General features: G+C 37.9%; 1 protein-coding gene across 1 annotated transcript; it reads right to left on the reverse strand.

Moving 5' to 3' along the window:
• Positions 1-256: 256 nt before the first annotated feature.
• Positions 257-1,268, reverse strand: LOC132628551 (uncharacterized). The gene is made up of 2 exons (XM_060344326.1): positions 935-1,268; positions 257-678 (listed from the first exon to the last, which is right to left on the reverse strand). The coding sequence occupies exons 1-2, from the start codon at positions 1,266-1,268 to the stop codon at positions 257-259; spliced, it is 756 nt and encodes a 251-aa protein (XP_060200309.1).
• Between the last annotated feature and the right edge of the window lie 13,197 nt (positions 1,269-14,465).

Genomic DNA, 14,465 nt, shown 5'->3' on the forward strand with positions numbered 1-14,465 from the left:
CTTACTCTTGCTGTAGTAAATAGGACAACCAAGGTACATCAGAGGAAACTCCTTTCTTGCAATGCCAGTGACTGTTTCCACTTTTTGAAACACCTTCTCATCTACTCTATCATGCAAATACACTAAACTCTTTGATTTATTAATCAACTGCCCAGAAGCTGCTTCATATTCAGACAACACCTTCATGATCAACCCCAAGGATATTTCACAAGATGATGGTATGATCTGCATAAGCAATATGATTGATTTTTGGACTCTATTTAGGCAATCCAAATCCAATGAACCACAAGTTATAATGCAATGAATTCAACGCCCTTGATAACACTTCAGCTCCTAGAATGAATAGAGTAGGTGACAAAGGATCACCTTGCTTTATACCTCTAGTTGAATGAAAGAAACCATGTGGCTGACCATTAATAAGTACTGAATACCAGTTATTCCCAACCAATTCATAAATGAAACTGATGAACATCTCACAAAATCCTATTTTCCTCATCACATTTGTGAGAAATATCCATGACATCCTATCATAAGCTTTTGTCATGTCCAACTTCATCACAACATTACGAACAGCAGCATTGGCAATCTTCTTACCTTTATTAGTTCTAAGCCTAATATCAGTAATTATCTCTTGAGTCAACAATATATTATCCACTATACTTCTACCCCTCACAAAATCTGCTTGATTCTATGAAATAAAATTAGGCAACAAGTGAACCATCCTCTCATGAATAACTCTAAAGAATATCTTATTGACAAAGTTGCTCGAACTTATTGGTCTCATGTCACTAAAAGTCTAAAAACCCTACTTCTTAGGCAATCACAAGATTAGTATGAGTTATATACCTTGGAAGCTCTTGATCTTTGAAAATATCCCACACCATATTAAAAATATCATCACCAATTATGTCCCAACAAGATTGGAAAAACATACCAGTGAAGCCATCAGGTCCACCAGCACTTGCATTATTCAATCCAAATACTGCAATCTTAACTTCTTCTTTGGTAAGATTAGCGGTCAAATTATCATTTTGCTCTCTTGTAATAAGTTTAGGAACATGCTGCAATATGTCAAACTGAGTAGGAACATTATTTTCCTGAAATTGTGCTTGGTAGAATCTAACAGCCTTCTCAGCAATCTCCTCCTCAGTTTCAAGCGATTGACCCTGAGAGTTTTGAATTCTCCTGAGATGTAGTACTTTCCTTCTTGCATTTACATGTGCATGAACGAACTTGGAATTCTTGTCTCCTTCTTGAAACCATGTCATACCGTCCTTTAATTTCCAATATTCCTCCTCCAATGCATATACTCTAGTCAAGTCAGCTTGAACCTTCTATAGTTTTCTCTATTTATCAAGGAAGGATTTGTTCAAACTGAGCTTCATGTGCTTTTATAATCTCTTCAATATTAGTGATTTGCTGGAAAATATCACCATATGTTGCTTTGCTCCATTGTAACAACACTTTCTTCATCTTTTTAGCTTCATATTAAAGGACATAAAAGAATTTGCTACCACATCTGTCTCCCAAGTTGCTCTTACAACATCTAAGAAGGATTCATGCTTCACCCAAAAGTTAAGAAACTCGAATGATTTCTTAACTTGTACAACCTCCTCCTTGCATTCTAATAATAAAAGAGAGTGATTTGAGCCTAATTTAATCAAATGAGTAATCTCCAATCCTGGAAACAATTGTTGGAATTCAAAGTTGCCAAGGCACCTATCCAACCTTTTGAATATGAAGTCTTCAGCCCTCTTCCATTCCACCGTGTATATACCCTGCCTTTATATCCCAAATCAAAGAGATTACAAGTATTGATGCAGTGCCTAAAGTCCTCTACTTCATTCAAGTATACAGGTTGACCACCATATTTCTCATGTTCATCAGTGATCAGATTAAAGTCTCCCCCAACAATCCATGGTGTGTTCATATCTGAAGATAAATTGTACAATGGGTCCCACAATTCTGTTCTTTCAATCCTATCACACTTATCATATACTAAAGTGACAACCAATTCCATATTAATATCCCAATTTATTAACTTCAAAGTAAGTTGTTGAACACTATCAATTAAGACAGTGACTTCATACTCCTCAGCAACAAAATCCCATATCTTGCCTGATACATTACAAAGAGCAGTCTCCAATCCCAGTCTCCTTCTATAACTTTCAAGCTTATATACTTATTGGAAAGGTTCCATCAAGCCTATAAGAAAAAACCTATATTTATTATGCATTGTTAGAAGTCTTCTAAAATCCTTATTAGTTTCAAATGATCTAATATTCCAAACTAGTGCATTCATCATCACTAGATATTGGATTTAGATGATGTTCTCCATATGTGCACCCCTAGAGCCTGAGGTGCATTGTTATCCTTGGCATTTTTCCTCATGTTTTTTCCAACTACCTTTTCAACTTGTTTAGGAGATAAATCTCTATTCTGGCAGCATTCAAGATGTTTTGAGCTGTGGACTTTTCATCCATGTCAATCTTTGCTTCCTTCCCACCAACTACTGCTACTTGCATTTCCCAGTATTAACTTTTACAACTTGATTCTGCTTTTTTACCTCAGAAATGGACTCATTCAGCACAAGAACACCGCTTGATGTTGGTAAATTTACAGAATTAGCTTGTGTAACTTGATGCTACTGCATTGAAACAATCTTGGGATCATTTTGCATAGCCTGATTCTGCTTTCCACCTGTACTACCCTTGATTCTTTATTGTTGTGAACTTTGCACAGCTGTATTTTCCTTGACTCCTTGTTTGCGTTGGTTCGAAGCACCTCCATGCTTTTTTGTACTGCTCTTAGACTTAGACTGCTGCTGCATGCTTTGCATTGGAGTGCCATTTGACTGGTTGTCTACACTATGAGATTCCTCTCCAAGTTATTCTACATCGTAGCTATATTCCTGCATGCCGTCTGATAATTGTGCTTTAGCACATTCTTGCTGATTACCATCATTTGTCTTATCTTGAGTCTGCTTCTTCTTGGAAGAAGCAGATTCATGTCTACCAACTGCACCCACCAATTGCTTTTCAAGAGTGTCTACTGCATTAAACACATCTGTATTGGTCCTTAGTGTTTGTACTCCATCCAATACCAAGACACCTTCATGATCACCTTCCTCATTCTCTAGTGCTGCAAACTTGTTATTTGTTTGAACAACACCAGCTTTCACTGATTCAACCTGTTTACTTGTGCCACTATTACCATTCTCCTTGCCTGTTGATAAAGCAATTTGCTTTGTGCATTGTCATCCGCATTCACCTACTTCTTTCCTTTAGCATTCTTCCATCTGTATAAATCATGAACATTGCCCACCACTTTACCACTTGGAAGAACCTCAATAACATGATTGAATTTGGGATTAGGTTTTGCATACTTAGGGTTTGCATGGTTAGGTTTTGAAGGTTGTCCACCATTATCACCCTTGACTGCATCATTTTTCTTTGTAGGTCCCTGACCTTGCTTTCCATTATCACCACTATCATCAACAACACCTTCCTCACTCTCTTTATCAAGTAGCAATTCTGGATGAATTTTCCAGCAGCCTGCCTCATCATGCCTTTGTAAGCAACAAATATTGCAATACTTAGACATGAAATCATAATGTATTTTTACCTATTTAGACTTGATTGCACTAGTTGTAGTATCAATAGCCTGAATCTGCACTCTTTTAGGATGATTAGCAAGCAAGTCGACTTCCACCTTAACTCTAGCACAGCTTATCCTTGTCTTGTTCTTAGTAGCCATATCCAACTTCAAAGGCTTCCCTACTGCTGCTGCCATAGAAAAGAGATGGGATTGGACAAAATAATTAGGTGCTAGGGAAACGAGATCCATGCAATGGCTATAGTAGTCTCTTCCTCGGGGTTAAACCAAGGATCCCACTTCAATGTACGCATAGGATAATACCATTGCAACTCTCTAATCCAAAAACTTGGCTTGGACAAAAGAGCAATACAATCATCAAATAATTTGCACCTAATCAGTATATGTCTATTGCATAAGAGACCAATGGTTGCATCTCCCCTTAATTCACACTGTTTGGCTTGTTTGGCTAAGTTACTACGCAAAAACTCTAAATCAGGCACACCATACGTAAACTTGCCTATAATAGCATATTATAGATCCTCTTGAATAATCATACGTTGTATCTCATCCATGGTGTATTGTAATGTTGGTTCTCCATGAAGATATACAATATTCTTCATGGGAATGAGCTGCACAGTCGAGGAAGAAGGCTGCTCAATATCATTAGCATTCAAAGTTGTTGGTTTTAGAAATTTTGAGTAGTCTAGGGTGTGCGTGGGTGTTACAAGTGGTTGTGGTGTTGGCGCAGCCTCAAGAGGAGGCTGCATTGTGGCTTGAGAGGCCATGAATGGCCTGAAAAGTGCTCTCTCTCACTAGGTCGCCAATTCGCCTAGAGAGAGAAGCTCTCAAGGAAGCCGTGGTTTTTTAAAAAACTTATAATAAAGTCCACTATATGAGCCTAGGGCTGATTTTATATATTTTTCTCAAAACAAACCAAATAAAGAGTCTTTACAAATGTAGCCAAAACGGCTAATAAAGATGCAAATTAATCTAATGGACAATTAAGACTAATATGATGCCCTAAGTTGGTGCAATACATTGCTAAAAAATAACTAACTAGAAATTTGAAAATTGCATTATAACTAATGATAAAACCCAGTTTTTGATCATCACATAACCAAAAAAATGGTTCAATGAAATGATGAAGTCTTCCTAAGTGAAACCAGCAATTATTTCCATTAAGCCAGCAATGCACAGGCTTGTACCATTGCTTCTTGTCACTGTAAAATCCAACTGCTCCACTAGTTAATTTTGTTGTCCTTTCTAGTTGTTCATAATCATGTTCATGTGACCAAGTGATATCCCAAGTTTGTTCCATGCATTCTGCCACACTAGCCTTGCATATCTGCATAAAAACCAATAAAGAGACCAATCTGAATAGTATGGCATCTCAGCTGCAGTTTTAAAACATGTCTGACCACTACATTTTCCACATGATTTCTTTCCCTCAAGGGAATGAGCACTAGGTGCTAATACCGCCCATTGAAGAAATTCAACAATTGGATCATTCGTGTCTTGCCATGTATATACCTGCACAGCAAAAAACCGGCAACAGTATATCTAAAACAATTGCTGCCTGAAGTGCAACACATGTTTCCTGCCAAAAAATAGATATTTCCTAAAGACCAGCTGCGCCTTGCCTCTTGTGCTTCCTTTTTTGATAAAAAAAACAGAAATTACCATATCATTTCTCTAAAGGAAGGATCAATGGAAGAGTTTCCAGTTTTAGGTATTAACCAGAATGATTTGCTGTTGTTGAGAACTTGCAAGCATGCCCTTGTCTTGTGACCTTGAGTACTATCCCTGCTGCATATTGTGTTGTTGTCCAGTCCAACTGCAATTTGGTGTAGAAAACAAATCGCCACAAATGATTGCCTCCAGTTGTAAAAGGTCCTGTTGTAACCTGCAAAAAATAAAATTGTGTTAGTAGAAAAAATATCACCATACTCTCCTCCCAAAAGGACTTGAGTATGATGATACGAAATCCTCCACTTCAATCCACCAGCCTTCCTCTTTATCACACCAACAGTATCAAGTAACCAGGTCTGTCCAAGTAGTTTCATTTTTCCTTTAATGACTTCCCAGCAAACCCAATTTTGCACTATAAGTCCCATCTCATCCCTAGTTGTTGCTGTAAAAATGTTTCTCGTAGGGCAACTCAATGCAGCAGTCTCCATGTGTACTAATGCATTTCCTGTGTAAAAATCATTGATACACCATACACCTCCAAACCTGCTGCTAATCTTGTCTTGCATCAACACTTGTCCCAATTCATCTCCCAGCATAAGATCATCAAAACAAGTATGGTGCAGCTCTGCTGGACTGCTAAAGCCTTTGAATATCACACTAGCAACCTGCATAAGCCAATTCTGAAGTTTTTGAAGAAGTCTCAACACCAGCATTATTTGAGTTGCAGTCCTGAATTCTTTAACTGCATCATCAATAGATATCAACCCCACTTGCATCAAATTAATTCCTAATTTGTCCCTGGATTTTGGTATATCCTTGTTTCTTATGAGCAAAAACTTTCCAAAATACCCCTGCTCAAAGCATTTGTGCACAGTGCACCAACAATAATCAACATCCACCAGAGTATGTTCATACATGCAGACTACAATTTCCTTGAATTCCTGTTGTCTCCACCAAAAACTAAGAAAAACCAGTTGTGCACCATAATTCCCATTTTACCCCTAGTTGTTGTTTTAAGATTGTTCATGTGCAACAATTCATTTCTTATATTAAAAGAATCCTTGATGCACCAAACACCTCCTAATCTTCTGCCATTCAAAACCAACGTATCTCCCAACTGCAAAAACCAGCATTCAAAACAACAGTCAAGCAGATTTAGCACATCACGAGTCAACCAATATTGCCTAAATTTCCCAACTTTTCCCATTGAACTGGTCCAATTATCCACCTTGAAATACAATTCCAAACCACTATGTACCAAATCCCTTCCAAGTTGAATTGGATCAATGGTGAACATTATATGCAAATTCCTGGTGGAACCATAGAATCCTGCAATCCATATCAAATACCAAACCAGCACTACTGCATACACCAGCCTCTCAAGCCAAGCTTGACCTTTGAAACTAGTTTGAATCATTTTATTTTCAAAATGACTAGAATCAGTGACACAAACAAAATTCCAACTTTCTGTATTTGTATTATCTGTATCATCATGATCATCTTTAAATATTAGACCTGGTTGCAAAAAATCATTACACATATAAATAGGATCATTAGTACACCAACCAACCCTTTCCATCTCACCAACAATCCTGAGAACTTCAGTACACCAGATAACCAAAATCTTACTCTTCAGTACACCAGAAGTCAAAATCCACCAATTTTATCCTCCAATTTTACCCCTGGTGTCCTCATAGCTTTCCAAACCCATCCACCTCCCATTTATTGTCAAACTCTCAGTAGAATGAGCAACTAGGGCTAACACTGAGAGCATGCCAATAAACAGGTCTGAAACTGCTTCATACATACTAATCTGCACCCCCAAGACTGTATCAGATCATCTCGATTAGGATCAATGACATCAATATAAACCTCTTTCCTTGAAACCACCAGTACCATTACAAACACCAGTTCAGACACTGTGTTATATACCATGAGCTGCACTTTAGTAACTAGTTCCATATCATTTCCAGTGCTAGGATCAATGAAACATATGACACCATAGAAGTTGAAACTTGTGACAACCAAATCATTTCCCATAACAAGATCATTGGCATCAACAGTTATATTTGACTTGCTGGTAATCCTAGTTTCCCATATATTGAAGATTCCATCGATCACTTTAATGAGAGTGCAAGCTTGTAAACAGCAAACTAAGTTAGTAGAAAATAGCATTACCATACTCTTCTCCCTAAGGACTTAAGTATGATGATACAGCTTCCTCCACCTCAAATCATCAACATCCATCAGTATTTCCTCTGAGTTCTGATTCTCAAATAGGGACATTGTAATTTGTCACTATTAAGAATCCTCCTACCCTTTGAATCAAGTTCTGCAAAAGAATGCACAACAACCTCTCCATGATCAAGTGCAACATTAGCCAAGTGATCAGCTAATTGGTTACCCTCTCTCATAATATGCAGAACCTGAACATTAGCATTATCTATAATCTCTAACAGTTCTTCAACAACAAATGCTATATTCCAAGGAGGCTTCCAGTCCCTATACAATATGTTCTTCATTAAAAGTGAGTTAGTCTCCATAATGAATGAGTAAACATGTTGAGATAAACAGTATTTAGCAACTTCAAGTAGTGCTATAGCTTCAAACTCACTATTTGTTGCATCCTCCATTTCCTTAGCTCTAGCAAACACCAAATCACTAGTATGGTTCCTCACACAAAATGCAAAAGAACTCCTACCTTGATTTCCCCTAGTAGCACCATCAGTATTACATTTCCACCACCCTTCAGGAGGCTAATACCACCAGACCTTTGTCACTTGTATCTTAGGCACAAATTGTTCCAAGATCTTCAGAATATCAGGCCATTTATGAGAAAGAATCTGTGTTTTGTATGCATTGTCAAAACCCTTTAAAAAGTTTTTTTTTTTGTATTAACTTATCTAATATTCCAAATTAGTGGATTCATCATCACTACAACTGGGATTTAGATGCAGTTCTCCTTATATGCACCCCAGGAACTCGAGATGTTGTGTTTTCTTTGTAAGGTTTCCTTTTTCTGCCAATAACTTTTTCAGCCTGTTTGGGAGATAAATCCCCCTCCCTGGCTGCATTAAGGAAATTCCAAGTAGTGGAATCTTCATCCATGTCATTCTTGCCACCATCTCCATCTGATACTGCCACTTGCAACTGTCCAGTATTGGCATTAGGAGATGCAATTTGCTTCTGACTCTTGTTATTACTATCATGCTGCACAACCTGCGTAGACCTATTAGCACATGAATTGCCATTACTCTTTTGCTGTTGTATTGCATTTTGTTTTCCACCTGACTGAACTTTCTTTGAAATACTTTCTTGTTTCTTTGCATTGTTCTTATTTCCTGTAGCTGGAACCAAGGCATCTAATGGAATAGCCTTTTTATCAACAACACCTGGAGTCACCTGTTCAACCACCTTATCAAGCTTATTACCCTGAGTCATTATACCACGATTTGCCTGTTTGTCCTTTTCTTGCTCATCCCTAGTAGACAATGCATTGACACTCTCACTTGGAACCTGAGCATCAATATTATTCTGAACTTGAACACCAACCACTTCCTTCACATTCTCTCCAAACATGATTTCAATACCATCTGGAGTAACGGATTCACTGGACTGCTAATGGCTATCATCTTTATTTACTAAAATATCACCTTCAATATTTTCCTCCACATGATCACTCCATAGTTTCCTATCCCCACTATCATCAATATTAGCATAAGTGGTTGAAGGAATTTCTTCAAAAGCTTTGTTACTAGTAACCAAAGCCTGAATTGTTTTTGGAGGAGAACTTGGTACCCATTGTTGATTCTTAATAGGTGAGTTTTTATTTTTATTAGGAGAAAACACTTTGGCATTGAAATTTAATTGTTTCCCAACCACTGGAGCTTCTGAGATATTCAGTGGCATCTCAGACATTTTAACCACTTCATCATTCTTTTGAATCCCTGTAGCATCAGTTATTGTAACCTATTGATTCTGAATATCTCCATCGATGCTATTCCTTATCCCAGAAGAAGAAACAGCTGCATTAGCATTCATTTTCCTGGGAACTACTAAAGCATTAACATTCTCTGCGGCAACAACACTAATTAGTTATTTTCCTGATTCACCAACAACCTAAGCCAATTCTGAATTTAATTTCTTGTACTGATGTTGCATCCACCTGTTTTCTTGCATCAACATCTAAAACTTCGACTACCTCATCATGTTCCTGTCCATATTCTCCCAATGCTACAAATTTGTTGGTAGTTTAAATCGTACTAGGACCTACTTCTTTGGCTCCATGAACCTGTTGTTTTTTAGCAGCGGGCAAGCTGTCGTTTGCTGCACTAGATTTCTTGTTATTATTGTCAGCTACACCTGCTTTCTTCCTAAAAATTTTATCAACAACTTTTCCTTGGTTCACATTCACTTGCTTCTGCGCATTATCATTATTTTTCACCTGTTTTTTGCCTCTGTGATTTTGCCATCTATTTACATCTTTCACATTACCTAGAACCTTTCCACTTTGTAACACCTTGATGGCATGGTTATGCAACTTATTAAAATTGGAGTTATGATTTTTTCCTTTATGATTGCTGTGGACAGCACCATTTCATTGTTAAATTGAGCAACCTACTTTCCTTTATCAACAGTAACCTCTTTCTCATCTTCTATCTCTGGCATAAGTTCAGGATGAATTTTCCAACACCCTTCCACATCATGACCTTGCAAACAACACACCGTGCAATATTTTGGCATATAATCGTATTGAATTTTCACCCATTTTGTTCTAATTTCTCCGGTAGCAATATTAACTGCTTGAATGGAAACTCTCTTAGGGTGCTCCTACAAAAATCAACTTTCACTTTCACGCGAGCACAACTAGGTCGTGTCTTATTTTTTTGTAGCAAGATCAATTTTCAAAGTCTTTCCCACAGCAGAAACAATAGAAAATAGTTGTGATTCTCCAAAGTAATTAGGAGCCAACGTAGGAAAAGAAATTCAAGCTACTGCTATACTTGTTTCTTCTTCCTGATTAAAACATGGGTCTCACTTTAACATACGCATTGGATAATACCAATTTGATTCTTTATGTCACGACCCAACCTCGTGGGCCGAACCTGGTGCCCGAGCTGGACACCCATACACACCTGCTTACCAATCGACATATCCCTAACTCGTTCATATCCAACATATATCCATTTATATAGATACTGAGAACAGACGTCATCTTAAGCGGTCACATGTATCATACGTATCATATAGAAACCGCCAAGGCTGTCGTGGAACATATTATCTAAAACATCTATCTGTACATACGTACAAGCCGTTAAGGTTGTCATAGCAAATAGGACCGCTTAAACGCAAACCACAAACATAACCGGACAATAACGACCCATGACTCACATATATGTCTACAGGCTACAGGCCTCTAACAAAGATAACAGAATCATATGACGGGACAGGGCCCCGCCGTACCCCTGAACATATACATACATATAGACAACAGACGAGTCTGTACCAAAATGTAGGCTCCAGGACAAGGGAGCACTCCAAAGCAGCAGAATAGATGGCCTAAGCTGTCGGATCACTCACGTGAACGTCTGTACCTGCAGGCATGAAACGCAGCCCCCGAAGAAGAGGGGGTCAATACGGAAAATGTACCGATTATGTAAGGCATGAAATACAGTACAGGGGATCATAGCCAAAAATAGAAACTTTCCAGAATCAGTATAACTGTGTAAAATCATCAATACGTTTCCTTTCTGTAATGGGTAGTATATTTCCAATCATGAATCATACACATATACAAATTTATATATATATACATAACGTGTCCCGGCCCTTTAGTGAGGGACTCGGTGAATAAGGTCATACATTTCAACATCATATACCATATATACATATAACGTGTCCCGGCCTTTTTATGAGGGACTCGGTGGATAGAATCATGTATGTCAACACCATGTATCATGTATACATATAACGTGTCCCGGCCCTTTATTAAGAGACTCGGTGGATAGAATCATGCATGTCAGAATCATATACCATATATACATATAACGTGTCCCGGCCCTCTATTGCGGGTCTCGGTGGATAAATTCATCATATGCCATCCTGGCCGCCATCCCCGTATCATCATATAAATATACATATAACGTGTCCCGGCCCGTAAGTGAGAGGTACTCGGTGAACAATGCAGAGGAGTGCGCACGATAACATGTCCTGGCCCGGGCTCAGTGAAATCCAAACGGAGGCTTGCACGAACAGAATAATGCGAAACCATATGCACATAAATCAAGACTCGACAGACAAGTATACTTACCGACTCCTGAAGGCTCAGAAACAGGTTTCGGGTCGATCCGACCTAGTATGAGAAAGTTATGGACGTTTGAAGTACAAAATCTTCTACGAGCATTTCAGAAGCCGTTTTTGGAAAATCGAAGCAATTATCATATCAAGTATTTTTTGGATATCGTATAGATCAAATCAAATATAACCTTTGGAATCATATGCACATATCAAAGTATATCAAAGACTCGATGGAATAGTCGAACGTGTTAGCATTTGGAAAATCAAGACTTTAGTCATATCGATTATCTTTCGAATACCATTCGGAAACATATCAAATAGATATTCGGACATCATAAGTACACATCAAAATCATGTGAGGTGGCTTATGGAAATCAATAACGTTAGCCATCCTAGTGGCTCTAAGAGCAGGAATTTCTTTGAAATCATACATAGACGTTCTTTTGCTCGTTACATAAAGATCATGCCAAACAAAGAAAGGTAAGCCTTACATACCTTGCCCGCTTTCTATGCTAATCCGAACTTAAGTCTTTCGCTTCGCAAGATCTACAACAATGTTCATATATACCAAACATTAGCCATAAACACTTAGAGTCCAATTCTAAACCAACACTTAATCTACAGAAATTTCGGCAGCATTTCCCCTGTAAATACTACCATCCCTGAGAATTCAACTCGGCCAAACATACAACAACAAATCCGAGAATTTAACTCGGCCAACTTAGCAACAACAATGCCAACCATTATTCCAACAATATCGACAATCGATTCAAAACACATTCCAACGTTCACAACTTCTTTCTACAAACTTTGACAACTTTCCATTTACATTCATTAATAATTGCTTACATGTTCAAGTACTAATCCGCAACCATTCAAACAATATTCAAGAATACTTTAAACAATCCGTGCAATATTCACAATAATCCAACCCATAGGCTATGCCACCCGAAACCTTCCCAATGGAACAAGAACCATAACAACACATTTTCTTCCTTCAATTTCATGAACTTCATCAACAATTGACACACTAACAACATTATTTTCCATAATTACAAGAAGGTTATATTCAAATCACATTAGCTTCCACAACCACTCTCCAACACTTACAACTTCAACTAGAATCATCAACTTTTCATTATCAACCTAGAATCTACAACAACAACAACTAAAACACTAAATAAAATAATTGAACCATTGTTCCTACACACCACATATATACACGGCCACAATACTACATCCATATTTTCATGAATTTCACCTATTTCTACATACTACAACATACACAAACCTTCCATAACATATAAAAGGAGATTAAAGCTTACCTTTTTCCTTCAATTTCCCCCTTGGCTAGGGTTGTGAACTTGCAACAATAAGAGGGATTCTTGCTTTAACAATTATAACACTTTGAAGAGGACCTTCAAATTAGTAGGAATACTAGAAGAAACAAATTTTTGAATCAAGATTGAAGGCTCCAAATTTTTTTTTCTCTTCTTTTTCTCTTGGCCGAATGGCCCTCTCTCTCTCTCTCTCTCTCTCTCTCTCAAGTTTTTGTTTTTCTTGAATGTTCTTGAAAACTCTAAGGATAAGAATGAAAAATAAGCTCTCTTTTTCATCTTTTATGAATTAGCATTGGGCCACCTTGTGGGCCTTGGCTCACTTCATGTTTGGCCGGCCACTTGGCCATTTTCTTAAGCCCAAATCTCTTTTTTTTTCAATCCAAATTATTTCATGGCTAATTTTTGTAATTCATGAAACTATTTTCCGAATTTCCAATTTTGCCCTTAGCCTTCCTCAATATTTCCGCATCAATAACTTTCATAAACAACTTGTGTGCTAACAAGATCAAAAATATAGCTTTGCTCTTAACTTCCCGCAATTATCTTGAATTATCCGAATGCGAAAAATGCGGGATATAACATCCTCCCCCCTTTAGAACATTCGTCCTCAAATGTTGAACTGGCCTCATGGTGCATAATAAAACTTCGGGGAGGTCTCCTCAATAATTTCCACATATGATCATTTAACCTATCCGTTTTAGAAGCTTAGATTGCCTGTGGCGTAGAAAACAATTAGGGATACTTCCTCTTCATTTCTTCTTTCGGCTTCCCAGATCGTGTCCTCTTTATTATTATTTGGCCGCAATACCTTAACCAGAACCACGTCTTTGGCATATAACTTTCACCTGACCATCCGTTATGGACACAGACTATTCCTTCCCAAGGCCAGTCATATCAGTATCCAAAACGTATACACATGATATTGCTTTTCCATTTCTCATCCTTCGCAGTCCAACTATACTCATGACAACTTATGATTCAAGCTTAGTTAATTTCTTAATTCGCAACATCTTTGGGTTCTTGCCGCAACTTTTTCCTCGTTTCCTTTCCTCATATCCCTCGATGTTGGTACACTTGTCTGTAACTTCCTTGGATTGGTGATCGTTCCATCAATCGTTATTCCTTGTTAGCACTCCGGCGTGGGCTCCTTATAATTAAAAATTGGGCATAGCTTCATGTTAATTATTCTTACAATTCCATAGCGTATACCCTCATGTTCAGCATGATTTATGGTTCATGAACTATCTTCTAATACCCGGTGGCCTCTTTTTCTTTCTATTCATATGAGCAGTGCGCTTCCTTTCTTCGGGAAGTTATCAACTACCAACTGTTGTTACTTCATTATAATTGTTGTCACCCGAGGCATCTTTTGGATCTGCTATCCTTTTCATTGGCCTTGTGGATTTAGCCTGTATACCTTTCTTGCTCTCTTTGTCACCCTCTTCTGGAGCTCAGATCATCATAGTTCGTTTCAACTCTAGTATGTTCTCCCCCCCTTTTTAAGGGGGTCCGTATACGCCTATGATCTTTAAGTAACCACCG

Source organism: Lycium barbarum, chromosome 2 (genome assembly GCF_019175385.1).
Source record: "Lycium barbarum isolate Lr01 chromosome 2, ASM1917538v2, whole genome shotgun sequence".
Classification (NCBI taxonomy): Eukaryota; Viridiplantae; Streptophyta; class Magnoliopsida; order Solanales; family Solanaceae; genus Lycium; species Lycium barbarum.